Source organism: Pelodiscus sinensis, chromosome 1 (genome assembly GCF_052426305.1).
Source record: "Pelodiscus sinensis isolate ZL-2025 chromosome 1, ASM5242630v1, whole genome shotgun sequence".
NCBI lineage: Eukaryota > Metazoa > Chordata > Testudines > Trionychidae > Pelodiscus > Pelodiscus sinensis.
In genome coordinates this window covers 109,733,310-109,759,673 of record NC_143052.1, presented here as the reverse complement: position 1 = coordinate 109,759,673, position 26,364 = coordinate 109,733,310, and the positions used below count along the sequence as shown (strand labels likewise).

At 48.7% G+C, this 26,364-nt stretch overlaps 2 protein-coding genes across 3 annotated transcripts in view; one reads left to right on the top strand and one right to left on the bottom strand.

Annotated features, from left to right (window-relative positions):
* Nucleotides 1-9,522, top strand: part of NINJ2 (ninjurin 2) — a 72,871-nt gene extending 63,349 nt beyond the window's left edge. The window contains exons 2-4 of the mRNA XM_006135440.5: nt 2,014-2,245; nt 5,918-6,107; nt 7,709-9,522. Of these exons, the coding sequence (XP_006135502.1) occupies nt 2,014-2,245; nt 5,918-6,084 (399 nt within the window). The 3' untranslated portion in view covers nt 6,085-6,107; nt 7,709-9,522. The remainder of the gene's footprint in view (nt 1-2,013; nt 2,246-5,917; nt 6,108-7,708) is intronic.
* A 1,201-nt stretch (nt 9,523-10,723) lies between these two features.
* Nucleotides 10,724-26,364, bottom strand: part of B4GALNT3 (beta-1,4-N-acetyl-galactosaminyltransferase 3) — a 108,293-nt gene continuing 92,652 nt past the window's right edge. For both annotated transcript variants that reach the window (XM_075940924.2, XM_075940941.2), the window contains 8 exons: nt 24,896-24,975; nt 22,767-23,805; nt 21,436-21,734; nt 20,329-20,482; nt 18,094-18,166; nt 16,770-16,923; nt 15,626-15,752; nt 10,724-14,897 (listed from right to left, as the gene is read on the bottom strand). In XM_075940924.2, the coding sequence (XP_075797039.1) occupies nt 14,789-14,897; nt 15,626-15,752; nt 16,770-16,923; nt 18,094-18,166; nt 20,329-20,482; nt 21,436-21,734; nt 22,767-23,805; nt 24,896-24,975 (2,035 nt within the window). In that variant the 3' untranslated portion in view covers nt 10,724-14,788. The remainder of the gene's footprint in view (nt 14,898-15,625; nt 15,753-16,769; nt 16,924-18,093; nt 18,167-20,328; nt 20,483-21,435; nt 21,735-22,766; nt 23,806-24,895; nt 24,976-26,364) is intronic.

Here is a 26,364-nt window from a genome sequence, read left to right as displayed (position 1 = left end):
GGCTCGGCCTACTTGTGCCAGTCACTGGTTTGATAGAAGCAGTCTCGTTTGCTGAGCTTCATTGTTCTCATATCCGTAACTCATCATTACACAAGAGAAGCTATCAATGCCTAGTGTCATCCCACTGAGAGGATGTGCTGCCTCCTCCAGAATGGGAGAAAAATATAGATAAAAACCATATAAATGGAACAAAACATGTTAGCTTTACCCTGGGCCAGTACCCTGATTGTATGGCCACCAGTGTGCTGGGTCCCACATGATTCCAGGTCAACCAGATGCAGGTAGAATCTGTTTCTGTGTTACGGTTCCGTCGGCACAGCCTGTAAATTCTAGGTACTCAGGTGCACTATTGCTCCTAAACTGTGGGGCAGCACAGCTTCACAGGGGATTAATCAGGCCTGGTCAGTCAGTCAGTCAGTCAGCTCCCCACACAGAGCCCTGAGCCTCTGTCTGGGCAGGGCTGATTAATCACCAGTGAAGCTGTGCTGCCAGGCAGTTTAGAGGGAACACTGTTCAAGTGTAGTTAGCAAAAACGACCCTATCCTAGGAGACTGTCTTCGTTACAACAATCTTTTGGCCCACTAAGATGAAGGAAGGACATTCATGCAGCCCACTCAACAGCCTACAGCAAAAAGCTAAAATTATCCTCTTCAGGCTGTGGCCGACTTTCTTCCATAGATTTAAAGGGCCAGCTAATGAAAGAGCCCATTAGGAAAGGTTTAGTTAAGGTGTTCACATAGGGAGTTCAGTAAAGGCCACATAGTCAGAAAATCATGAGGTGGCTGGTTTTCCAGCTGTCTTAAGGCTCTGGTGGATATGGGTGAGAAACAGTCTGTGTTTTCCAGCCCCATATGCTACTGATTTAAATTAGTTATGTTTTTTCTTTACTTTGTTCTGGTGTCCTGCTGATAAATGGAGATCCTTCAGGATTTCAGTTCTTTCCTTCACTTGAGATTTGCTACCATGTCACTATGCTCCTAATGAATATTCAATTAAAAATCATTATTTCCTCCCCCACGCTTCTTTTTCTTGCACTCTCCTGTACCTGTGTCCATTTGGGTCAGGGCAGTGAGTCTACACAGGCTGCAGAACTCAGAATTCAGTCAAGATGGCTGACAAAGGCAAGGGAGAGGAAGGAGCTGATGGGGTGAAGGAGTAGGTGGCTCTCTTCTCTTCTGTACTCTTTGTTAAGTCAGGGATAGCCAATGGTGCAATCTGCAGGCCAGATGTGGCCCAGAAAGCCCTAAAATGCCTCATCCTACAGTCGCCTTCATGTCCACTACAAAGTCATAGCTCACAGAATGCAAGTTCTAGCTCCTCTGACTGAGTTTGGCTAGTGGTATATTGACCAGAGTACCCATTGTCCAGTGCTTTTGCTGCTCCCTGCAAAGGCTGACATACATCTACAGACCTTGTGTGTCCATGTTTTAGAACAGCTGATGGTATGGATGATCAGAGTGCAATTGTTTCAAGGAGAGGAACCTAGGAATTGCCAGACTGGATGAGACCCATTCTAGACCTATAGAGTCTGGTATCCTGTCTCTGCCAGCAGCCAGCAGCACATGCCTCAGAGGAAGATGTAAGAATCCTACTGTAGTCACACCTGGATTACCGTATCCACAGGGAATATTGCTCCCTAATCACCCATTCATTTTAGGTTGCATTTTTGCCTTGAAGAATCAGGGTTAAATATCTCTTTCAAAACTCCTGGGATTAGTTAATCTCTATGATTAAGACTGGCAATTCTTATTAATCACACACATGTCCAATTCTTTTTCTAATCTTGCTATTCTTATAGTCTCCACTATTATTTGGTGGCAATGAGATACATAGGCTAATGGGGGGAGGGGAGGATTCCTTTAATAGTTTTCAATTTGCTGCCTTTCAGGTTCGTGGTATGTCCCTTCTGAAAGCTTTCTAGATTGAACCCCTTGACGGGGCTAATACTCAAGGTGGGATCCACTGGCCAGTCTGCTTAGGAATCTTACTGATGTCACTCTCTCTTCTCCCCAGACAGGGAATCCTGGACCAAGGAGGGACAATACAATCAATATCAACCACTATGCAACAAAGAAGAGCGTGGCCGAAAGCATGTTGGATGTGGCGCTGTTCATGGCCAATGTCACACAACTCAAAGCAGTGCTGGAGCAGGGGGTTTCATTCCAGTATTATGCCACCCTGATATCGCTCATCAGCATCTCACTCTTTTTCCAGGTGGTGATTGGAATTTTTCTTATAATCCTCGGTAAGGTATCTTCTGAGCTGCTGTTTGCCCCCACTGTCAGCAGCAGTCAGGGTCATAGTAGGAGGAATGGGGTGGCTGGAGCAAACACCCATGTCTCCCTCAAATTAGTAAATCTACCAGCAAGTGCATTTCTTCCTCCTCCATCTTAGCCCTCAGCTTTACTGCTTCTTTACTCCTCAGCTTTCCCATCACTATACTAGGGATGGGGAATTGTTTCTGCCATCTCTCCACTTCATGTTGCACTGCACGACATCCTCACACTTTGCCCTCACCCATACTGTCCCTGGCTTGTGGCCTAACAGAATGAGTCAGCCTGCAGTTCTAGCCAATCCTCATTTAATCGATCCCAAACCTGTCCTTGTGTAGTATGTACAACAGCTACCTTGGGTCCCCAGTGTTTCAGAATTCTCACTCATAGTTGGTCCTAGACAAGTGTGTAAAGGCCCCTTGCCGTTGTGGTCAGTGTTCCCTGTAAGCTGAGTGCTTGGGAGGCTGCCCCAGAGAGATTCAAATGCTGTTCAGCTGATTGGCAGAGCGCCCACAGCCACCAGCACAAGTTTCCACACTTGCCTCAATGCATATAACAAAATTTATTCTTCACCTGGACAGAAAAAAATAGAGGGAACATTAGTTGTGATGTGTAGTGGTTCAGTGGTTGTCTTCCCCAGGCCTCAGAGAGAAGCCACCCTGCCTCGCAACATCAAGCAGTCAATTAGCTGTAAGCAGTCAATTAGCTGGCTAGGGCTTTAGCCCTCTGGTCAGGACAGAGTAACAGGGACTCTTTAGCCCAAGAGACATTTTACACTGTCTGTAGCTCTGGCCCTCTGGGCGGAACAGACCAAAGAGCAGTTTTTAGCCCAAAGCCTCCCTGCTTGGGTACACAGCAATTAACACCCTCTCATCTGGAGCTCAGTCTTTAGCTTTGCAGACAGCTGTCAGGGTCTAGGGCAGAGGTCCCCAAACTGTGGGGAGCTCACTGCCTCATGGGTGCACAGGAATGTTTGGGTGGGGGTCATAGCAGGCCCAAGCCAGCCCCCATGAAGGAGTGCCACCTACTCCTGCCCCACTCCCAACTGTGGCCCAACTCCCGTCCCTGTGCCTGACGATCTCCATCCTCTGCCCTGGCTGTGTGTCTGGCTACCAGTCCTCACTGTGGCCTGCTACAGCTCCGCTCCCACCCCTTCTCCCAGCCTTAGTCCCTTCTGCAGCCCTGCTCTATCCATGCCCTCCCCTTCCCTCCCCCTGGAGCTGCAGGCCCTGCTCCCAGGCCTGGCTCGGAGTGTGTGTGAACAGGGGCATGGGGGAGTGTGACCCACCAAATTTGGGGACCCACTGGGTTAGGAGCTTACAGTCTACTGGTTGGGACAAGCCAGAAACAGGGCACAGGCCTGCTAGCCTACGGTCAGCCTAAGCCTAAACTTCCCTGCGGTGGGTTTGGCAGCAGGAGGTTTGGGTAGCCAGACCCACACAACTCCACCGGCTCCCAGACCAGGGCCCTAGCATGGTCAGGGGGTCCCACCACCTGGTCAGCATGGAAGTTATCGAAACACGCTGACTCATCTCCCCACAACACAAACGGACTAATGTCCAGTTGCCGGGGCCTACTTCCTATCTCCCATCCTTAGCATGGCTCCATAGCCCAGGATTCTCAGTCTCCTCAGAGTACATGGTGGATAGCAGTCCCAGCACTTCCCCTCCACCACAGGCAGTCTCCTCTAGCGGCAGGGCAGGGCACAGCTTGGTCACTGGTTCAGGGTTCAGCAGCAAGGCAGAGCAACTGAGCTGCAGGGCCTGTCTGGTCCTACCCCTCTGCTTCTGGCACAGGGGAAAGGGCTTTGCTGACGAGGGGGCATGGGATAGTTCCTCCCCCTCAGGCTCAGAGGAAGGTCACTCTGCCTCACTACAAGGTGTCTGCACTGTCAGCGCACCCGTCTCCAGAGCCCCTTATCCCTTCCCTGACGCTTTTCTCCACACACACACTTTGAAGAAGAGCTTGAGCAGCCAGCCCTCCCTAAGCACCTTTCCCCTCCCTGTGCCACCTCATCCAGTGCCCCCACCACTTGGAGAAACCTTTCCTGGCCCTCACTGACAAGCACACCAGTGCCTCTATTCTTTGTCTAAAAATCTCCCATTGCCCTCTTCCTAATGCCAAGAGCCCTATCCTCCTCACTGCGCCTAAATGTAATAGGCTGTTGGCAGAGGTTTTTCTCTGCACCTACACACTGTGCTATGCTGGAAAGTTAGGTTGACCCAAATACGTGGCTCAGGGGTGTAAAACATTTGCAGCATTACCACAGCAACAGAAGACCCCTTCTGTCACTGTAGGGCTACGTCTACACTGGCATGATTTTCCGGAAATGCTTAAAACGGAACAGTTTTCTGTTAAAGGTATTTCCGGAAAAAACGCATCTACATTGGCAGGATGCTTTTCCGGAAAAGAACTTTTTCCAGAAAAGCGTCCGTGCCAATGTAGACACGCTTTTCCACAAAAAAGCCCCGATTGTCATTTTCGCGATCGGGGCTTTTTTGCGGAAAAGAAATCTGTGCTGTCTACGCTGTCCCTTTTCCGGAACAGTTTTCTGGAAAAGGACTTTTGCCCGAACGGGAGCAGCATAGTTTTTCCGGAAAAGCACTGATGATTTTACAGTAGATTGTCAGTGCTTTTCCGGAAATTCAAGGGGCCAGTGTAGACAGCTGGCAAGTAATTCTGGAAAAGCGGCTGATTTTCCGGAATAAGTGGCCAGTGTAGACACAGCCTAGGAAAAGTCTACACTGTAGCCATAGTGCTTCTAGCAGAGATGCAGTCTGAATTGGCAATAGTCTCCACCAATCCCATCCTGCCTGGAGCCTCCCCTCAGCTGATAAACAAAAGCCTGTCATTCTCAGCATGTGTGTGTGTGTGCCAGCCCAGCCCGTTTGGCACTGCGAGGAATGGCAATGGAGTAAGAAAGAACCTGGACTATAGACAGCTGTAATTCCCTTGTTTATGGAGGGCTTGATTGTCAGAGGCGCTCATCACCAACAGCGCCCATTGACTTCATCGGGGTGTGCGTGGGCCCTGTGGGTGTGCTTCAGAAAACTAGACCTTTCTCGATTAACTTGCACTGTTCTGCCTCCTCCTCCCCCCACGAACTCTGTAGATTTAATAAAATAATTCTCCCAGCAACAGTGCTCTAATCCCTGAGGCTTATTCCTGCTACTGCTTCATGTGTGGTCAGCAGTAAGACCAAGACACGGTTCCTTTAGGGGTGGAGAACTTTTTTTGAGTCAGGTGCAGCTGACCCACAGAAAAATGAGTTGGGGGTCACACACAAATGAGAAGCAAAAAAACCCCAAAACAAAACAAAAAACAAACCATCATTGACGTGGCCCCTGACTGAGAAGGAGAAAGACACTCCCCACTCTCCCTTCACACACTAGAGCCTGGGGGGGGGGGGGGTGGGAGGGGAGGGGGGCAAAGGTAGTAGATTTTGTGTGCTCCAGCCACACACATGGATAGCAGGGGGGCTGAAGCACCAGTGTGGGCTCCCCAATGCTGGGGGAGCCCCAGCCTTGGGGGTCAGATCCAGGCAAACTGGGGGTTGCATGTTGCCCCCAGGCCTTAGGTTCCTTACCCCTTATGAGGTTTTGAGCCAGTTTTCAATTCTCCCTTTATTTTGTGCTTTCCCTCAGCTCGGCTGAACCTGAATGACGTGTCAAAGCAGCAGCGCCTGAACATGCTCAATAATGCTGCCACGGCTCTGATCTTCATCACCGTTATCCTCAACATCTTCATCACCGCCTTTGGTGTGCAGAAGACTGGTCTCTACCCTACCAGGAATACCAGGAGGCCGTACTGAGTCCTGGAGAGCAAGGGAATCAGGTAATGAAGAGACGAGGGCCCACTACCACTCACCTTTGGGAGGGTCAACTGATCCTGCAGTCAAAGAGTCACAGAAATTATCAGTGCTGTTGTGGAAGGGAAGATGGGGGATAGCCCTACACACATACACATGGCCCCTTTCAGCCTAGTGTTGTCCCCTGGGAAGCCTGGGTTGTGGGACAGGATGTCTCAGGAAAAGGAATTTCCTTGCCTCATTTCTAAAGCAAGAATGTCATGAGTCCACGTTTATGGGATGCATCAGGCACCTGATAGCAGCAGCTGGTCTCCAGCAGATAGCAAATCCCAAGCTGGATAATGAATAGGTGCCATGGGAGAGGAGCCAGACAGTGGAAAGGAGAATGTGGCACATACATGGGAATGGACCTGGCTGCAAAGAGATATTCGGGCATTGGAAAGGATCGGAAGAGGGATCAGTGCTGGCAAGGGCTATGGGAGGAAATAGAATCAATAGGGAAGGGAGCTCTTCAGAATGACCATTGCTCTGTGGTGGTATCTATTTTAGGAATCTAATTTCTGACCTTTATTCCTGGATGAGAGTCATGTGACTAGTACTCCAGACAAATGGCTGGGTTTGCAAATCAAATCTGAACCAGGTATCACAGCTTTAAAGTGAGGTGGGATCTCAAGTCTGAGAGGAGATGATAATAGCTTATAATTCTTGCCTGAATGGGTCCCACCAATGATGCTGGGGCGATGACCAGCAAGAGAGTCCCATAGGAATTTGGATTGGAGATGGAGGCAAGATCCTGGATTCAATGCAGAGGCACAAGGCTTTCACGAAATGCCACTGGATTTGGATCTTGCAAGATCTATGGGGTTTAGGGACTGAATGCCATATTTGTTGCAGCAACGATTATCTTCCTCTTTTAAGTGCGATAGAGAGCAACCCCTACAAATTAATACACATGCAACATTTTTAACTCCGCTTTCTGGGTTTTTCTTACACAGGAGTCAATCAGGCCTTATTCATATAATACTTTGGGATTCTTCAGCATGAAAAGCATGAAATAGAATTTAAAGCCTCGTAAGCCACAATCTTGCAAGCACTTACGCACATGTTAACCTACAAGCACAGAAGTCATCTCACTGGACTAGAATTATGCAGTGTTAGAAGAGATGGGGATAGGGTGACCATCTTTGTTGGATGGAAATAAGGACAACTATATGAAAACTAAGAAACAGTGCTTTATTGTAAGGGACTTTAGGGAACCACCAAATGATGTCCCTTAGCATAACATGTATTTTCTCTCAAGTTTACAGTGCAATTATCATAAACTTCAATGTTGAAAATGGTCAGGGGACATCTGCTAAAACAAGGGACTGGTGGCCACATTTGCTGTGGCTCCACTGTGAATTAAGGAAAATACTTAGGGCAAATAGAAAGAAAATAAATGTTACAAACAATTGTGGCATGCTTTTGTGGCAAGCTTTCGCACAATGTGTGTGGAGGGGAATGAATGGCAAGAGGTAACACAGGCGCATGTTATCTTCTATGAATAGCTTCTGAATCTTCTATGAAATACTTACTGGCCTGAAGCACCTCATGGAGTCTTATCTTGCATCTTTTGTTTTTCTTGCAGGCTTTGTGTGTGGCACCAGCTTTAGGGTCCCTTCCTTCAATTTTTTACTGACCTCAGCAGAATCCTATCAGCTGACTGGAGAGAAAGAACTCCTGAATTAATCTTCAACAATTGTGTGCAAAGTATTTTATGCAGGTTGATTATATAAAGCATGTGTTGTTTTGCAGGAATGACATTTCCATTGATTTTTCAAAGGTAATGCAAATTGTGCAGTGATTTCTAACAAACTTCACAAAAAGTTGCAAAAAGGCATTTTCCAAACTTGCTCCTGTGCATAGGTAAAGCACCTATTCCTGATTTTAATTGTCTGCTTCTCATATTCAATATTAACTAATTTTCTACAGGGTTTTATGAGTTTTATGCTCAATTATATTTATTTTGTGAGCAAAAGTAATCATACTATGTCCAGATATTTTGTAACTGGCAATATTTAAAAGTAACACTATTGAAGAGTTTATGTCTCAAATATAGATTGGTGGATTGTTTTAGTGGGAGTAATATGGATAAAAGTGTTTTCAAGATTGTTTACAAAAATTAAATGAGATGCATTTTTGAAAACCATTAAGAATTTCTCTGCAACTTAAACCCCATAGCACATAAATACTATGCTCAGTTATCACCACAAGTACCCTGTTAGATATTTTCTAAGGCAGTGGTCACCAACCAGTAGATCGGGATCTACTGGTAGATCTTGGAGCCTCTGACAGGTGATCCTGACTGGTTTGACCAAGAGGCTATCAAGTGCCAGCGCTTGCTGCCCCTCCTACCACTGCTGCTCATCTCCTGCCCTTTGCCCAGAGCTGGCCTTACCATGAGAACTGAGGTGGATGCCTCAGGTGCAGACTGTGGGAGGGGGGCGCCACTAGCACCCAGAGAATTGAGACCTTTTAAAGTTTTGGCCCAAGCAAGGGGGCATGAGGGCGTCACTTGAGCTCCCTGCCTCAGGTGCCAAAATGTTGTGGGCTGGCCCTGCTTTTGCTTTGGAGCTGCCCCCACCCTGGGAGCCTCCTGCTTGCTGGGCAGGGCAGGGCAGCGCAGGGAAGGGAGAAGAGGGGGCACTGATGTCAGGGTGCCCCCCTCCCACCCTGTATTCTATCTCCACAGAACAGATGGGGGAGGAGGGTACAGCGCTTGGGATGGAGGGTGTTTGCTGGCTGCTTTAGGGAGTGGTGCAGGGCCGGGCCAGGGGTGAGTCTGCCTTAGCCCCACTGCATCACCACCCAGAAGCCATCTGAGGTAAGCAGTGTCCAGTTAGAGCCAGAATCTTGAACTCCTGCCCCAGTCATGAACCCCCCTTACACTCCAAACCCCTGTCCTAGCCCTGGACCCAAACTCCCTTACAGTCTGTACCTTGATTCTCCTTCTACACCCCAACTCCCTTCCCCAGGCTCAGCTCAGAGCCCCTCTCACACTCCAAATCCCTTAGTTCAAGATCGGAGCCGGAGTCCCAACCCTTTGCCCCTGCCCAGTGAAAGAGAGAGAGGACAGGGGAGGGAGGGAGGACAGAGTGAGTAGGGGTAGGGCATCAGAGAAGGGGCACAAAGGAGGCAGGGCAAGGGTATTTTGGTCTGAGGTAGATCCTGGATTGCACTTAAATTCAAAAAATGATCTTGTGCTTAAAAAGGTTGGAGATCACTGCTCTAAGATAACATGGTACTATAGGAAAAATAGGACATGTACCTGACTAACTGAAGTGGAACAGACAGGCTATCTCTACATATCTACCTATAGGGTGTGTCTAGACTACTGAATTTTGTCGACAAAAGTGGACTTTTGTCGACAAAACTATACCTGCATCTACACTACCGCTGAGTTCTGAACTCAGCAGTTTTGTCGACGCTGGTATACCTCATTTTACGAGGCATAACACCTTCTGTCGACAGAGTTCTGTCGACAGAAGGTGTTATTGCCTGTAGGGTTGCATCTAGACTACAGGGTTCTGTCGACAAAGCAGCTTGCTTTGTCGACAGAACTCAATGTGTCTGGATGCTCTTTGTCGACAGAAGTTTTGTCGACAGATACTGTCGACAAAACTTCTGTCGACAAAACCCAGTAGTCTAGACGTACCCATAGTGAGGAGCAAAAAATAGCATATACATCTTCAAGAGTACACTGGGTTTAAAACCTTTTTCAGTGTTATCATTTAAGGTGTTATAAGTAACAGGTGTGTTATTAAATACAAAATTGTAATCCTGTTGAGAATTCCACTGAACTGGAAAACGGATTTACATTTTTTAATTTCTACTTTGAGATTGTGTCTTTTCAGACCATTGTGAATTAACAGATTCTTTCTGGAAGCCTGATTTTTGGATTCTTGCTGTCACACTCAAAAACTGGGTATTTTTGACTTGTCAATTATTTGCATATTTGAGTTTAGGTTCTACCCTCACTGTTTGGGGTAGAAATCTAGCCTGTCTTACTGTTCTGTTTCAATCCCTATGATCAGGGGAGCCGACAGCCTTCGTAGGCCCATGGGCAAAGTGGAGGAGGAGCGAGGGCAGCTCCATGCTTCCAGAAGGAACAGGGCCTCGGGCAGAAGGGGCGGAGCTGAAGGTAGCTTGAGAGCCGTCCAGAGACCGAACGTGGCACTATGGCAGCCATTTTCAGGGCTCAGGGCTCTAGCTGCTGCCACTGCTGTAATAACAGTGGCAGGGGCTGGAAGCCCCGAGCCCCTATGAATCACTGGGCCCTGGGACAACTGCCTCCTTTGCCCCTCCTCTCCTCCATTGGCAGGCCTACCTGTGATGCATCCCTGATAAATAGGAAACTGCTCTATGTCCTCCTGTCCATCCCCTGCAGCCCCCTTGCTTCAGTGGGGGAAAACAGATCATGTTCTGACCCCCAAGTTCCCCCCCTTTGTCTTGGTCTCTGTAGCACGCCCACTGGGGTACAGAGTAATTTATATCCCAAGTATTAACCTTGTCTTTCGCTGGGTGAGACAAAGAAGAACATTTGACCTTTAATCATCAAAGAGTGTTGCTGGCAGACATTTGAGGAACGCATAGACAGACGAGCTTTTGTAGGAAAAAACTGTCTTTATAAAACCCTTGGGGTGCCAGGCTACCCCCCTCCTAATAGAGGGGAGGCCTGGGAATCATCTTTAAGGCACAAAGCCACTTTCAGGTGTGGAATTCAGAGGTACAGTACAGAATTAAAACACAAAGCATTGGTGTCTGGATAACATTTCGGACATATATAAGCCATGAGAGAAGGCAAGACATTCATATCAGGGAAACATTACAGATCATTACAAAAAAGTCACATCATTTTCATAGAATAGATAATTTCATGGTAAAACCCATTCCAACCCCTTTCTTGGATTGCAAAATAATCTCAGTCCCACAGTTCACAAGACAGTGGGAAGGATCTGATGCCATCAAATAATACCAATGGAAAGGAGATTAAGTTTTTGGAGAGGCCCACTTCTCCACTTTGGTAAAGCCAAGCGTCCCATAGCCTGTGGTGGAGCAGTTGCCCCACCCATGTAGGTGGAGGATTAAAGCAGCCCTTAGAAAGGCTGCACAAAACCCAACCAATGGGAAAAAGCTTGTAGAGAGCCAATCAGGAGATGATTTGTTGGAGCAGCCAGTCAAGGCCAGGGAGGGCCATATAAGAAGGGCTCCTCAAAAAGCAAGTCAGTCTCTCCCTGGAGTGCAAGGGAGAAGAGCTGGATGCCTTAGAGGCTACCTTAGCTAGAGCAGTGCTGGGCAGACAGGGGAGTAAGAGTAAGCTCCAGCCTTAGGACTGCCAGCCTGAGACCCCTGATATAAAGGGTCAGGAAAGTGTTAGGGCTATGGGGAACTGCCCTAAGGAAACAGTGAAAGTTGGCGGAGTGGCAGCACATGGCTGCTGGAAAATAGGGTCCCTGGAGTAGTGCATGGGCTCGGCCTTCTCCCTGACTTGCCACTGAGGGGAGTGTCTAGGGTATAAACTGCAGCCTGCCACTGAGGAGAGTGGCTAGACCAAAGATTGCAGTTTGCCACCAAGGCAGGTGATTTGACTGAGGATTGTTGGTCCTCTGGAAGCGGGGAAGGAACCAAGTGGGGCATGGCCGGAGGGCTGTGCCCTGAAGAAGATGCTGTGAACTGTGGAGCAATGTGGTTCCCAGAGGTAGAACAAAAGTGACAGTGGGTGAGACAAACTAGAGCAGAGGTGGGGAACCTAAGGCCCGGGAACTGGATGCAGCTCCCAGCTTGCATGGATCCACCCCTGAGGCCCAGGGCTCCCTCTCCCCAGTATTGGGGAGCCCACATTGGTGCTTCAGCCCCTCCCCACTGCCATCCTCCCACAGGGCATCAAATCTACTAGTTCAGGCAAGGGGAATGTGGGGAGTGTCTTTCTCCTTCTCAGTCAGGGGCCACATCAATGAGGGTTAATTTTTTTTTTTTTTTTTTTGCTTCTCACTTGTGTGCGGCCCCAACTGATTTTTCTGTGGGTCAGTGGCCCCCAATGCAAAAAAGGTTCCCCACCCCTCACTAGAGGAAGGTGCGTTGTTGGACCGAGCTAATGCCCAAGGTGGCGCTGCAGGGGTGAGTCCTGCCACCTCCTTGCATAACTCGTTTATGATCTTTGGGGAACTGTCATTCCTAAGACCTGTCTCCTTTCTGATGAAGAACCCCATGCCCCACCTCTGTCCCATCAGTGCATAGAGAGAGAGCAGTCCTGAGACAGAATCTTTGAGCCTTAGCTTCCGCTCAGTTCTTGGTTTTGATTGGGGTGCGTGTGCAGAGGAACAGCCTTAGGGCTAAACCCTTGACTTTTTCATATGCATTTCATGCTGGCCTGACAGCCCTGGAGCAGATACTTTCCCCACTGCCCTGGGGCAGTCTCAACCTGGACCTCTACTGACTACTTCACAGGGTGACAGGTGGGTTCAGTCTCCACAGAGAATTCCTACTGAGGACACTCTGCTGAGGCTGCCAGCTAGTGCCAGTGGTGATGGTGGCTTTTGTGCTGTGCGTAATTGCCCTCTGGGAATAGGACTGAAGACCCGACCACCCATTTCATACAGACCAACAGAGAGTCCTTACTAATTTTGATCACTACTAATGTGGTTGAAAGGCACAAAGAAAGGAGTGTAGCTGAGTGAGCACCACAAGATCCCAAGTGAAATCCTAATCCCACTGAAGTCAAAGGGAGTTGTGCTATTGCTATTAATGGAGCAAGGACTGCATCCCTGTTTCTATGACTAGCTCTAGGACAGTGAGACCCGCAGGCTGTTTCTGACTATCCATGCTTCACTTTCCCCACTGGCAAAACAATACTCTCCCCTTCACAAGAGCTCAGTACTAGTTCTAATTCATTGGATCCCGCTGCTTAGCTTCTAGGCTAGCCAGTCCCCGTTCCATACTCATTTCTTCAGAGCCAGTTCAGACATGCTATGAGATTAACAGTTCCAAGGCTTCCAGAGTTTGGAAAGAGAATCTGCAAATGCTAGAGATTTGTTGAACCCTGCATGTATGTGCACAAGCCCCTGAAGAAAGTGGCATGATAGGACAGGCACTGAAAATGCATCTGACAATGCATATCAATTATTCCAGTAAGAAACAATCAGCTGCCAAATAATTAAACTTCTAAAACCAGTTTTCATCTGTCACTTCCTTTCCCCTCCAAAAATCACTTTCATGTTATTTCTCAGTCATGAACAGTTCCTTCCCTAGTTATGAAGACATTTTTCACCATTGCTCCACTCTGTGTAGCATGTCCTCCCCTGCCCTGGAGGTTGCTGGTTGGTAGAGCACTGATTTAGTCCATATCAGCCAAGTTGGGGATCTCTGCACTCCTTGAATTATGAGAAAGGACTGAAACCCAGGCATTAGGGGGAAATCTTACCCCACTGAAGTCAACAGGAGTTTCACCACTGACTTTGGTTGGGGCAAGAGTTTGAACAAGGAAGGTCCCTTTCATATTCCTTTCACCAATGCAAAACCCTTTCACAAGTACAATCACCAAACTTCCACAGTCCTGTCATCCGTGCAAGCCCCAGGTCTTAAGTCCACCTCGCCAGTGCCAGCACAAGACTTATTCGGTCCTTCCATAAGTGCAGCATTTTCAGCTGCTCCTGTTCTTCTACTATGCAGACAAACTGCTCTTCACTCACACAGCATCTACAATGGAGAAAACCTGTGAAATCATAACTTATTAATTTAACCCCCAGATGCTGTGTGTGATAGACCAGGTCTAAGGAGCACAAAAATTCTTCTTCTGATCGACAAAGACACATTCTATTTCCCACTATTATGAGTTCCCAGCTGTTACTGGGACACACACTTATCTGACTGGCCTACAGATGCTGATATGGCTTGTCAGTTCCTAGTGAGATAGCCTCCCCTGTCCAGCATGAGCCTCAGGCAGGGAACAGCTACCCATAGTGTGGCTCGTAACACTAGCCCCAGCTGGCTGTAGGCAAATGAGGTCTCTCCTAAGGGAAAATTATTTGCGTTTCTAGATATAGTCCATGGTTTGTTGAATAGGACTGTAGATTTTCTCAGTGATTGAAATGAAAGGGTGGGAAATAGGGCAAGACACTGGCACCCTAAAGTGCCTAACAGCTTCTCAGTCTCGTCTGGGCAGGTACATGAGGATGAGGACACTACATAGTTCAGAGAAGTTCCTTTGGTCCCCTGTCCAAAGACATGGGTATCAGAGTTTTTTTCAAGTATCAAAAGAAGCAGCAACTTTATTGTAAATAATCCATTTTGGTTGTAACTGGGATGTTTTCCTTTTCTTCAATTTGCACCATGCAAGACAATCCAGCCTGCTCACCACCATACCTATCGTACCATCAGCAGGGGCTCCAGGTGCATCAGTGTCAGAGTAACCAGTCCTTTGCTTGTTCAAGGCTCCCTCAAATACAGAGAGAGTCACTGATCCTGCGTCTGGGACCCAATGGCTCATGAGTGCCAAAGGTAAGTTTCCACTCCTAGGCTTCTGATCATCCCTTTGCACAAGCACGTGTGAGTCTGACCTCCTCTGATGGCTCTAGAGAGAAACGTGGGTACTCTCGGCTGCGTGCCTAGGCGAAGTGCATGCTCTGATGCAAGGATGGCTGGCTCTGCCAGGCAGCTTTGGGGCCAAACATTACAGTGTTCTCAGCTGTCGTCGGTTCCACATGCCACGCTTGGAGTGAAATCGGTGAAAAAAGTTCCTCAGGGAGAGCCGTTCTACTTCCAGGCCAGCCTGCAGGATCCTGTGGAGAAGGGAAAATTCAAGAGACAATCAGCTCAAGGAGACACTGCAAGGAAGGGCTGGCAGTATGGGTGGCTTAGGTGATGCAACAGTCTCCTGTGTACAGTGTCATACAACAAACCATTGCACTAATGGAATGGCCCAACAGATGGTTAAGGCTCACAACCAAGGGCTGCAGAGGTCTAGGACTTGTACAGAATACGGAAAGGGAAAGGGATATCATATAAACTTTTAAAAAAATCTTAAGTGCCCCATCTGGCCCCGAATGACCTTACTCCTCATAGCTGCTCTGCTGGGCATGTATTATCTAGAACCTAGAGGCCACAGCTGAGATCAGGGCCCCATTATACTCAGCACTGTTCAAAGAGCAGGAAGAGGTTGAAAATATGCACTGGGAGCAACTGTCCATGCCTGATGTACCCAATGCCCACCCAGGATGTGTCAGGAAGGTGCCAGGACTCTGGAGATAGCCCTCTCTGTTCCTGTGTCAGTGGCTATGAGGAGGCATTCTGGTTATAGCAGCCTTTAGCTCTGCCAGAAAATGTGTTGCTTAAGAGGACATCCTCAGGGGCTCATCCTCAGTGCCCTTTGTCACCTTCATTTCTTACTGCTCTACTTCAGTAGGAATTACAGCTCACTTCTCTCTCTTGCCCTGTCACCTCAGGACTACATGAGACTGCTTTCCTGAACCCCTTGCAAGGGCAGAGCTGATGGAACATCTCCACTCACCTGTCCACAAGTTCCCAGTCCTCTCCTCCCCAGCGATCCCGGAACTCTTTGGTGTTCATTCCTCCAATCTGATCCAGATCAGACTTGTATATGCCTAGGAGACCAAATCCATTCACCTCCCAATAGCCTGCAGACACAACCAAAAGTCCTCAGCCGTGCAGGCATCCTAAATCACTTCTGATTGAAGCAGGAGAGATTCCCACACTTGGACAAACAACCACACTTCCCCGGGACAATACCTGAGCCAAAGGAATGGGAAGAACAAACAAACTAATCCCGGCAATTCTAGTGGAAACAAATCCAGTACCAAGGTACAAGGTGTTAATGTTCAGGGCAGAGAGCATGTGATCCTTTTATATCTGACAGATGCTCTCACCTCTTATGTACCAGCAACATACTTTCTGATTCACCTGCCTTATCCCCGCATCGAGGGTCTGTCCCCGTCCCTTGAGAGTTAATACTGAAACTGGAATTTTGCCCTGATTTTGATAGAATCCCAGGAAGTCCCGCCCTCCCTCTTTGGAGGACCACCTGTACCTAGCAGCAGTGCTGCAGTGCGTGCACCTGCACAGCCATGCTGCCCCGACTTGCTGTCTCTCAGCTCTTCTCAGCAGAGCTTCTTCTCTGACCAATGAAAATAGAACAATGAGCTCAGATCAAAGTGAGAAGCCCTCAGGCAGTGGCTCTAGTGGCCCTTGCATCAATCAATCCCTTTGGGCCCAGTGGAGATGAACCTGGGAACAAGTTATGGCCACAGCAGAAAGAAATGAAGAGAGCAGATGAAGGTGCTGGAGGGAGGGGACAGAAGCTGATAGAGGGGAGAGATTTTCTTGAGGAAGCCAAGTGTATAAAAAGCCCCTGAATGGGATCCTGCATCAGTACATCACTCGCATGCCTTATATGGCTCTACTTGTTTAACACACTGATACCATCCACAGTACCAATTCCTTTGGCGTCTGGCATTGAGATTTTAAACTCAGTTAAACCCTATCCAACATTTATTCACTCTCTTAGCGGCCCTGGTAATTCCCGCAAGGTCAAGATTTTGCAGGGCCCCCATAACGGTGAAGGAACATAACCAGAGGGTATTTCAGACTACAAGCACCTTCACCCAGGCCTGAGCCACACAGCTCTGGCCTCTCACCTTCAGGCCACTGCGGAGATGCACCGCACTGCAACCTCATAACCATGGGTGCAAACGCCATCTTGCCCTCCACGCAGTGCTTCCGAATCGAGTCGATGACCCCAGCCGGGAAGTGGATGTGGAGATCACACAGGAAGATGATACTATGTGGATCCTGGAACCAATCACCCAGTTATCAGTCGTAGAGAGATTTCACCCCCTGCCACCGACCTGGCAGCACAGCTTATCAAAGGTGGGTGTGTTTGTGGGCACTACCCTGGCTGACACTGCTATCAGCCACATCCACATCCTACTCTCACTTTTGACTATCTGGATTATGCCACTTGTACCTATTGTTAACACTGTTGAACTAGGACGATTTTCCAGTCTCCTGCTGAATGATCCTAGTTCTACCCAAAGACTACAATGCCAGCCACCTCTCTCACAGCCCAGATAGGCAAAAGCCAACCAGCAGCCAGCAACTGATGCCCCATAATTGTCCAGGTTACATAGGGCCTCGTCCTCTTTTACAGCAGAGTCCCTTTGCATTGCTCTACATATAATTTACACTCACTCCAAGGCCTTTCTGCCCTGGCAGAGCAGTTTAAAGGGGCCCTCATGTAAATAAGAATCAAGCCCCTAGTCTCTGCTCCATGACTCCTGTGCCACAAGCAGCTCACCCTCAGTGCACATGGGGCCCAAAGCCTCCTCTGAGATCTTGGACTGTGCTGTGGCGGCTGGGCAATCAAGCCTGCTTTGATGTGGTCTATCCCCATCTCACTCAGAGCCTCGCTGGGGTGTGGGGGGGGGGAGTGCTTTCTCATCAGTAAAAAAGTGGGAAATGCATTTAGAAACATAAAGACTGGATTAAAGCAGGCCTGTGTAGGGTGGGCAAGTGGTGGGGGGTTGGGAATGAATTAGAACAGTCTCTTTCACCACAAGGTCACAAATCCAAATCCAACTTCAGGCTTGTAACGTTGTTGCCATGCAATGGCTGTTCAGTGACCAGTGTGAAATATGTTACCAGAGTCTATTTCCTTGCAGGCAGCGTTCACATCCCAGAAGCCACTGGCACCATGTTTCCCCTCCTTGTTTGGTTGTCCCAAGTGGGAGGCTAAGACCTGAATGGGCCACAGAGACTGATCTCCTCAGTGTGGCCCCTTCAGGTCATGACTGAGGCACACTGCCAAGGCAGCATGAACGGGACATGTGCACTGACCCTGGCAATGCCGAAAGACAAAGGTTTCCGAATGACAGGTGGGGGCGCGTGAGTACACGGTGCCGGTGATGTACAGGAGCTACACATCTTTCTGCAGCTTGGGTACCACAGCTATCAGGCACTCACCTTCACTAGGTTTATCCCAGCCTGCAGCCCTGCAGAACGCTCAAAATTCCCTGTCAGCTTCAAGTACTGATAACTGTTGGCAAGACAGACAGGAAACAGGTTGAGTTCTTTAACCACACAACAACGCCTTCTAGTGAGGCTCGTTAGCTCACTTGCAGCTGCCCCCAGTTTCTAGAAATCTCTCAAGGAAGTCAGGGAGATATTGGGAGTGGAGGAGGAAGCATCTTGGTTCAATGCTCACTTACAACTCTTGGGAATGTTCAATTGGGTGGATGCTATTGCATTAGAGTGTAATCCACATTCACCCTCACCTTCGGGCCCTATGCAGCACAGTGAGCACCTTCCAGGGCCCCACAGGTGGTTGAAATAATCATGGCCTAGACCGCAGAGATGTGGGTTTAACTGAGACCTGCACTCCAGAATAGATATCTCAAAAGTACTTTGAAACCCACCCACAAGTGCTTCACCAGCACAAAGCACTCTTTGGTTGTATGATTTGGCACATATCTGAGGTCTCATCCGGTGGAACTACTCCTAGCTGGTTCCAGAACAAAGGGCAGCTGCATGGTGTTATGGTGATGAAGTTGTCATGGTGATGGAAAAGGGAAAAAACAAAGTTGCAACTTTAAATCAAACTCCTGGTTAGTTCACATTCCAGTCTTGTGTAAGGAGGCTACATGGGAACTCCTTGCCTGAGGGGCTTGTGAGGGCTAGGACTGTAGCAGGGTTTGTGAGAGAACTAAGGCTATGTCTAGACTGCAAGCCTCTTTCGAAAGAGAGCGTCTAGACTGCACGTTGAACTTTCGAAAAAGCGGCTTGCTTTTTCGAAAGAAAGCATCCAGTGAGTCTGGATGCTCTCTTTCGAAGAAGCCCTATTTACATTGAAGAACGCCTTCTTTCGAAAGAGGAACTTTCGAAAGAAGGCGTTCTTCCTCGTGAAATGAGGTTTACCGCCATCGAAAGAAAAGCCGCGTTCTTTCGATTTAATTTCGAAAGAACGCGGCTTGAGTCTGGACGCAGGGGAAGTTTTTTCAGAAAAAGGCTACTTTTCCCGAAAAAACCCCTGAGTCTGGACACAGCCTAGATGAATTCATGGAGGTTACGTCCATCAATGGCTATTAGCCAGGATGGGTAAGGAATGGTGTCCCTAGCCTCTGTTTGTCGGAGGGTGGAGATGGATGGCAGGAGAGAGATGGCTTGATCATTCCCTGTTTGGTTCAGTCCCTCTGGGGCACCTGGCATTAGCCACTGTCGGCAGGCAGGATACTAGGCTGGATGGACATTTGGTCTGACCCAGTACAGACATTCTTATGTTCTTATGGGGCCTTGCTTCTTTCTATATACAGTATAGGGTCTCTTGTGAGGCCAGGCCTCGGGAGACTGTTTAGCACTACTTGGCATTCTGGAGTCCTAGCCTAGACCTACTAATGGGAAAGAGTGGCTCTCAAACCTTTCTTAGCTGGCCCATCTTTGAAAATATTTCAGACTGTGGCGACATTCCCCTCCCCCTCCCTGGCTTACCATATTTCAAGTTCCCAAAGAGAGGATACTACCAAAAGTTGGAGGGGGAGCAGCCCTCTGCCTGCCCAACTGTGAAGGCAGCACTGCCTGCAGCAGCAACAGCACAGAATGGTGGCATGGTATGGTATTGCCACCCCTACTTCTGTGCTGCTGGTGGCAGTGACGCTGCCTTCATAGCTGGGCACGTGGCCAGCAAGTGCTCTTGCAACCCCAGTACCCCTCCAGAATAGCCTTTAGACCTCCTTTTGCATCAGGACCCCAGTTTGAGAGATGCTACTCTACAACACAAAAGAGAAGGTCCTGACGGTGTGTGGTGCAGATGGTTACTTTAGATAATTGCGACAGCGAGACACACAAGTTAGCTTTCTAAATTCTCCTTTCTTTTAGTCCCACTCATCACTGATTTGTCACCTTCTTGGCTTTCCCCCTTTCTCTACCACTTGGAGACTTGCCTTTGACTCTTTACCGCAAACCTGAACAGGAGTTGCAAAAAGGGAGATGCATCAGGGTAGATGGACTGTACAAGAGGCATATGTGTGAAGGCAGATGGTGACAGGGTATGTAGTATGCAGATGCAAAGTGAATGTGTGCGTGGCTTTTGTCTGCAGGGGTGCGTGTGTTTGAGTTTCTATACGCAGATGGCTGGGGAGATTAATGTGTGTTCGCAGGGGCATGCCGGTGTGTCGTTTGCGTGTGAATAGGTGGCATGCTCACCTGCGTAAGCTGGACCTTTTCAGAGCCTTCTCTACATCCATGTCATCACTGCTGTAGTCTGCGATGATGACATTGAAATATGGGTCCTTGGTAACTCTGGACAGTTCCTCCATGTCAGAAATGAACTGCAATACCCAGCGTGCCTGGTTTTTCACTAATCATGGTGGGGACAGGGATAGGAGAACAAAATCAAAGCAAAATTGAATTCATGCCTTGACTGCAGACAGCTGAGATTTCAGCCTCCAGTCAGATCCAAATAGGAGTTTCCCTCTAAGCTGCGCAGTCACCTATTAAGCCCCGTGTCTAGCACCTCTCTCCCTGGTCCCAACCTGCCACGGACTTGCTGTGACTGGGGGATACATGCCCTGGCCCACCCTGCTGGAGCTGCTGTGGCTGGGGAGAGATGCCTTTCACCTGGCCCCAAGCTTCTGTGGTTAGAGGGGGCTTGAGGTAGCTCTCTCCATCTGGGGCAGCCTGCGCCGCAAACCCATCAGCCCTTGCCCCACCCCAGAACAAGCCCCCTCAGCCAGAGCCCTCAGCCCCCCCATACCACAACCCAGTGCTCCTGTCTGGAGCTCCTTTCCACACTTTGAACCTCTCGGCCCCATCCCCACCATACATCATCCATGTGCAGAATGAGTTTTGCTACGTGCACCTGTATGGACGTGATCTATCGCACCCCACCTCCCTACTGGGGCACATAACAAAATTCGTTCTGCACATGGACATAAAAAAAATTAAAGACAACACTGGTACCAGGGAGCAATCTAGGGACAGGCCCAAACAGAAAACCCAGATATGAATGCCCTGAGCTTGGTGGCCATTTTGATTCACATCTTGGTATTGCAGGGTGAGCCCATTCCTAGTCTATTCTGAGAGTCATACTTCAGGTAGCTCAAAGCATTCTTGCGGCTGGTCAGTTCTATTTCTGATGCAGTTTCATTTGGAGGGAAAAGGTAGTGGAGCAAGGTGTGGACACTGGCACAGACATGGTGTTCAGAGCTGTGTCTGGACCAGTTCCCAGCAGAGTCCCTCGAAGGCTGGATCAGGGTCAGGCCACAATCTCCCCACTCATGTTTTATTTTGGAAGAGCCTAGATCTCCTGACCTGGTACTATGAAGTGGACAACAGCACGATGGTTCCAGGAGAAGCCCAGAGGCCAGCACAGGTCCGGCTCATTCGCGACTCCCATCAGTTGACGTCGGCGGCCCCATGCCAGGTTCCTCATGTTCATCTCCTCCTGCTTGTTGCTGCTGATGCCCGGCCAGCCCCGCGCAAAGACATACTCTGAAAAGCGCACGAGCTGCCCTCCCCTTTCCAACAGCTCCAGCTCCAGCAGGTAGCGGCTGCCGCGCAGGCGGTCCTGGCGCTTCTCCACATTCACAATGCGCTGCAGGAGGAATCTCCTGCAGGGATGCAACAGAGTGATCTACATTCCTCCCCACCTCCACCAGTCACTCCTCTCCAGGGCATCTCAGCCAGGAATGCTATTAACCCTTTCACGCCCAGGCTACAGCGTCACTGCACCACCCCCCATGACCCACGTCAGGTTTAGGATTTTGACTGGCCTCAGGGTTAGTCACTTGGGATTAGATCTGGGATCCAAACCAAGACAGAAAAGCTGATGAAGAAAGGGAAATAAAGATCCCGCCAAAATCACTGTTCAAAGTGAGTTTAAGTTTTTCTAGTACTGGAGAGGCACAGCATGAGGGGCAGTAACCTTCTTGCATCCTGTCAGTGGCTCCGTCTACACAGCTTCCCTCTTCCGCAAAAACCTATGCAGATGAAGTACAGATTAGCATATTGCTGCGCTTCATTTGCATAATTAATTAGAAGCCGTTTTTGCGCAAGAGCTGTTCTTCCTCATTTTTCAGGAAGAACGGCTCTTGCACAAGAGGGGGTTTTTGCATTAAAAGGCGCGGAGTAGACGGCTCCTAGTTAATTATGCAAATGAAGCATGGCAATATGTTAATCTGCACTTCGTTTGCATAGGCTTTTCCGGAAGAGGGACGATGAGTAGATGTAGCCGGTGAGTCTGAACCCTCAACTGGCAGGGAGACATTAGCTCAGTTCCTATGTCCATTAAATGCTTAGCTGAGAGAGGGAGTAATGCCCAATGCTGGTTTACAAGTTCTGGGAACATGCTCACTGGAAAGTGGACTGAAACCTACACTCATTTCACACCAGCCACTACACAGTTGTGTTAGACAGACCCTAGTGAGTTGCAGTGAAGGCGTTTTCTTCCATTCTCAGTCCATTCTGGTGTTCAGGTTCCCTTCCCCCTTCACAGTTCATTTTCTAGGGCTGTATTTTCAATCTCTAGAGTTTTCGCTCTAATTTCTACTGGCTCCTTATACCATGCTGTGGCTCCTATGCAGCATGGTATGGAGACTCGTGAGAGAGGACCTTGGGGCTGCAAGAGACAGTTTTTGCCTTACCCTTTGCTTCTCTGGTTGAGTTTCTTCATGAAGATGCGTGTGACCTCCAGGGCCTCCCTCTCTTTCAGCAGCAGGTTCCCTGATGTGTTGCATTTCAGGTCAATCCAGTCTGTCCGCAGCGCGTGGAAGTCCAAGCTGCTTGCGCTGAAAGTCTGCTCCCAGTTTACTACCTGATCAAATGCTGGCATGTACTCAAATCTCTCCTCCTCCTCCCCCTCCCCCTCTGCTTCCCCTTCCACTTCTTCCTCCTTCTCTTCTCCGGCTGGCTCAGCAGGCTCTGGCTGAAACTCCACCTGCTCTCTTGCCAAATCCACATCAATGCCATCAGCTGCCTTCTGCTCCGCAATGTACGACTCCACCTGGTTTAGCCACTGGGCTTCGTAAAGGGTCTGCTTGCCAAGGCTGGCAGCACTTACAGCTCTACTACTTGTTCTGCCAGAAACTGGATTTTGTCTCCTTGCTTGTATATTGCCTGCTGGCTGGTCCTTGGGGCTGGTTGCATTACGGTATTTCTCAAGAGGCTCCACTTCCCTTGGAATCCTGGCAGCAGAATCCCTGGAATTGTTGGGTGTATGTTCCCAGGGCTCTTGAGGTCTTGTGATAGAAGGAGGGTCCTGGCCTCCCACTCTCCTTTTGGGCAGTGACTTTCCATGGATGTCCCTAACATGACGAGGAGGGTTTCTGGAACTGTCCTTGACCTTGATTTTTAGATAGGGCCTCCTTCTTGGTAGCTTTCTTTCTAGACCAGTATGATGGCTGCTTTGGTTGGCTGAAGTCCTGTGAGCTGGCTTAAAGCGGGGCCTTTTTGCTCCTCTCTTTTGCAGTCTCTCTCCCGTATTACCATCTACAAGCAAGAGGAGCTTCCGACGCCCCGGGAGGGAATAGTCACTGTAAACGTCTCCGTAGCCTGCTATTGTATTGGGGATTGCCTCAACTCCCACTGGCTCTGCTCCCCACTTGCTGGGATTCCTTGGGGGACTGGTGCTCTTTGCATCCTGGTCCATGTACTTAAATTCATCAGGATTCCCTTCCTCAGAGCCTGCAACATAGATAACAGTGACATCTCTAACCTACTCTGCTGCCCTCGCTGCCCTGACCCACACCCAAAAGCAGAAGGGAGTTAACCCATCAGTTCATGCCCCTTTATGGGTCCACCACCAGGGAAGCTGCTTTGGCTTGTTCTCATTCACTGTCATGGTGTGAATGGTGAGTATTCCCTCTTCCAACGCTCCGAGGGTGCTCTGGGGAGGGGAAGCTGCGCTAATTCTTGTACTAGTATCCTTGGCACATGTGGGCCAGTCTTCCCAATGGCCATAGCTATTAGGCATGTGTAGACGTGCCCCTCCCCCAGCTATGGCCCTCTAGCACAGTGTTTCTCAACTAGTGGTATTCAAGAGAAGTCTGGGGCGGTACGTCAACACAACTGAAATTTGGGGAAAACTGAATTTTTGTTTTAAGTTTTACAGCGCTTTATTATTTTTGTACTTTTTACACCCAAAAATTTCATCGCTCACCTGGCTACGATTAAGTTGTTTAAACAAATGTGTTGGAATGGTAGAAAACAAATTTTGTGTGTCTGAAAACTCTAGGTACCAGGGGTACTTATAATTTTTTTTAAAAAGAGGCTATTTTATAAAAAAAAAGGGTTGAGAAACACTGCTCTAGCACAGGTGAACACTGAATGAAGAGCACTGAGATTGGGGAGGAGGGGGCTGAATGTTGCTCCTGGGTAGGCTGTATGAGGAGGGAGAGGGAAACTGAGGTTTAGGGACCACAAGGGGAGAGAATAAGTCAGGGGAGGCTGCCCCAACCTGAGCTTTCACTGATATCTTTAACAAGCAATAAATCTACATTTTTTAAAAAGATGAAATGTGCAAAATTATGAATAAATATGCAAGCCATATAATTAAATAATTTGCATGATATGTCACATGTGCAAGTTCACAAAACTTGGCAAGTCTGATGGCCCTGCCCCCTCAACCTGGCCATGGCTCTGTGGCACACATGAGCCATGCTTTCCACTGCACATGAAGTCAGCTGCATCTTCCATCCATTCCAGGGAAAAGGAGACATTAAAAAAAATTGATAAGACAGGAGAGTCATCCTGCCTCTCACAATAGGGTCTCTACCTGTCTGCTCCGTTTTCTCCCCAAACTCCAGATTTCTTCTCTCTGGCTGGTCAATGTTCATATACTTATAGAATCCAAACCTTCAGAAGTAAGAAGGAAATGTAGGCACAGCTATAAGTTACAGAGGAGTGTTTCTCTGTTGGAAGTATCATACCATGATAAATGCCATCTTACCGCCCCTTAAATCCATTCAAAATGCTCCTGCAAAGACCACATCTCATTCCTCTCTTTCCAAACCCCATCCTTGGCACCTACTGGTCCCCTTTTAAACTCTGTATCAAACACAAGCTATTTGTCTTCTTTTTAATTATCTCAGAGAACTAGAAGGGACCTTGAGAGGTCATTAAGTCCAGTCCCCTGCCCTTATGGCAGGACAAAGTACCATCCCTAACAGATTTGCCCCAGACCTCTACATGGCCCCCCTCAAGGATTGAACTCATAACCCTGGATGTAGCAGGCCAATGCACAAACCACTGAGCTATACTCATCTCTCATACACCTTTGAGTCATCATCTTTATTGTCCACTATTTCAATGTCCCCATAACCCGCCTCCTTCTTTCTCCCACACCGCCCCCATATGAATGAAGGGAGCTCTCATTCATATGAAGCAGCACGTCCTGAGTCCCCAAAGATGAACGCTACAGGGAAAGAGAAGTTTCCATAGAGTCCATGTGCAAGGCCCAAAGGGACCATTGTGATCTTATAGTCCAGAGCAGTGGTCTCCAACCTTTTTACCCCCAAGATCACTTTTTAAATGACAGACCAAGCCAAGATCTACCGCCTCACCCCTTCCTTGAAGCCCCGCCCTCTCTATTCTCCTCCTCTCCATCACTTGCTATCCCCAATCCTTATACTGTTGCTTTTTTCCCCCAATTCTTCTGTAGGAAGAGGTTTTTCCAACATTTGGCCTGTCTAGACTGCACCAAATGTCAGAAAAATCCCTTCTTTTGGAAGCCCCCTTATCTTCATGGAAAGAGGAATATAGGGGTGACCAAAAGAGCATATTTGCTCTTCCACTAAAAAAGCGGAAGAACAAACGCAACCCTGGATGCAGAAGAATGTTTCTGGGATATCTCCAGAATCCTGAAAAACTCCAGCAGTCTAGCCATATCCTCTCTGGGTTGAGACAGGATGTGTAGGCTCTGGGGTGGGAATGAGGGATTTGGGTGTGGGACTGGGTGAGAGGTGCAAGCTCTGGGAGGAAATCTGGATGCCGGAGGAAGTGAAGGGGACACTGGCTCGGGGAGGGGGCTCCTGGCCAGGCAGTGTTGGGGTATTAGGCAAGCCACAGGCTTGTGGATGTGAGGGTGCAGGAATTCGGGTTGGGGTATGTGAGGGGCTCAGGGCAGGGGGTTCCAGTGTATAACAGGCTCAGATTTAGGGTCTGGGGGAAGGGGTTGTGGCCTAATGGGGACTTGGCCCCAACTGGGGGTTTATTGGCCAGGTTTAATTTTTAAATAACATACTA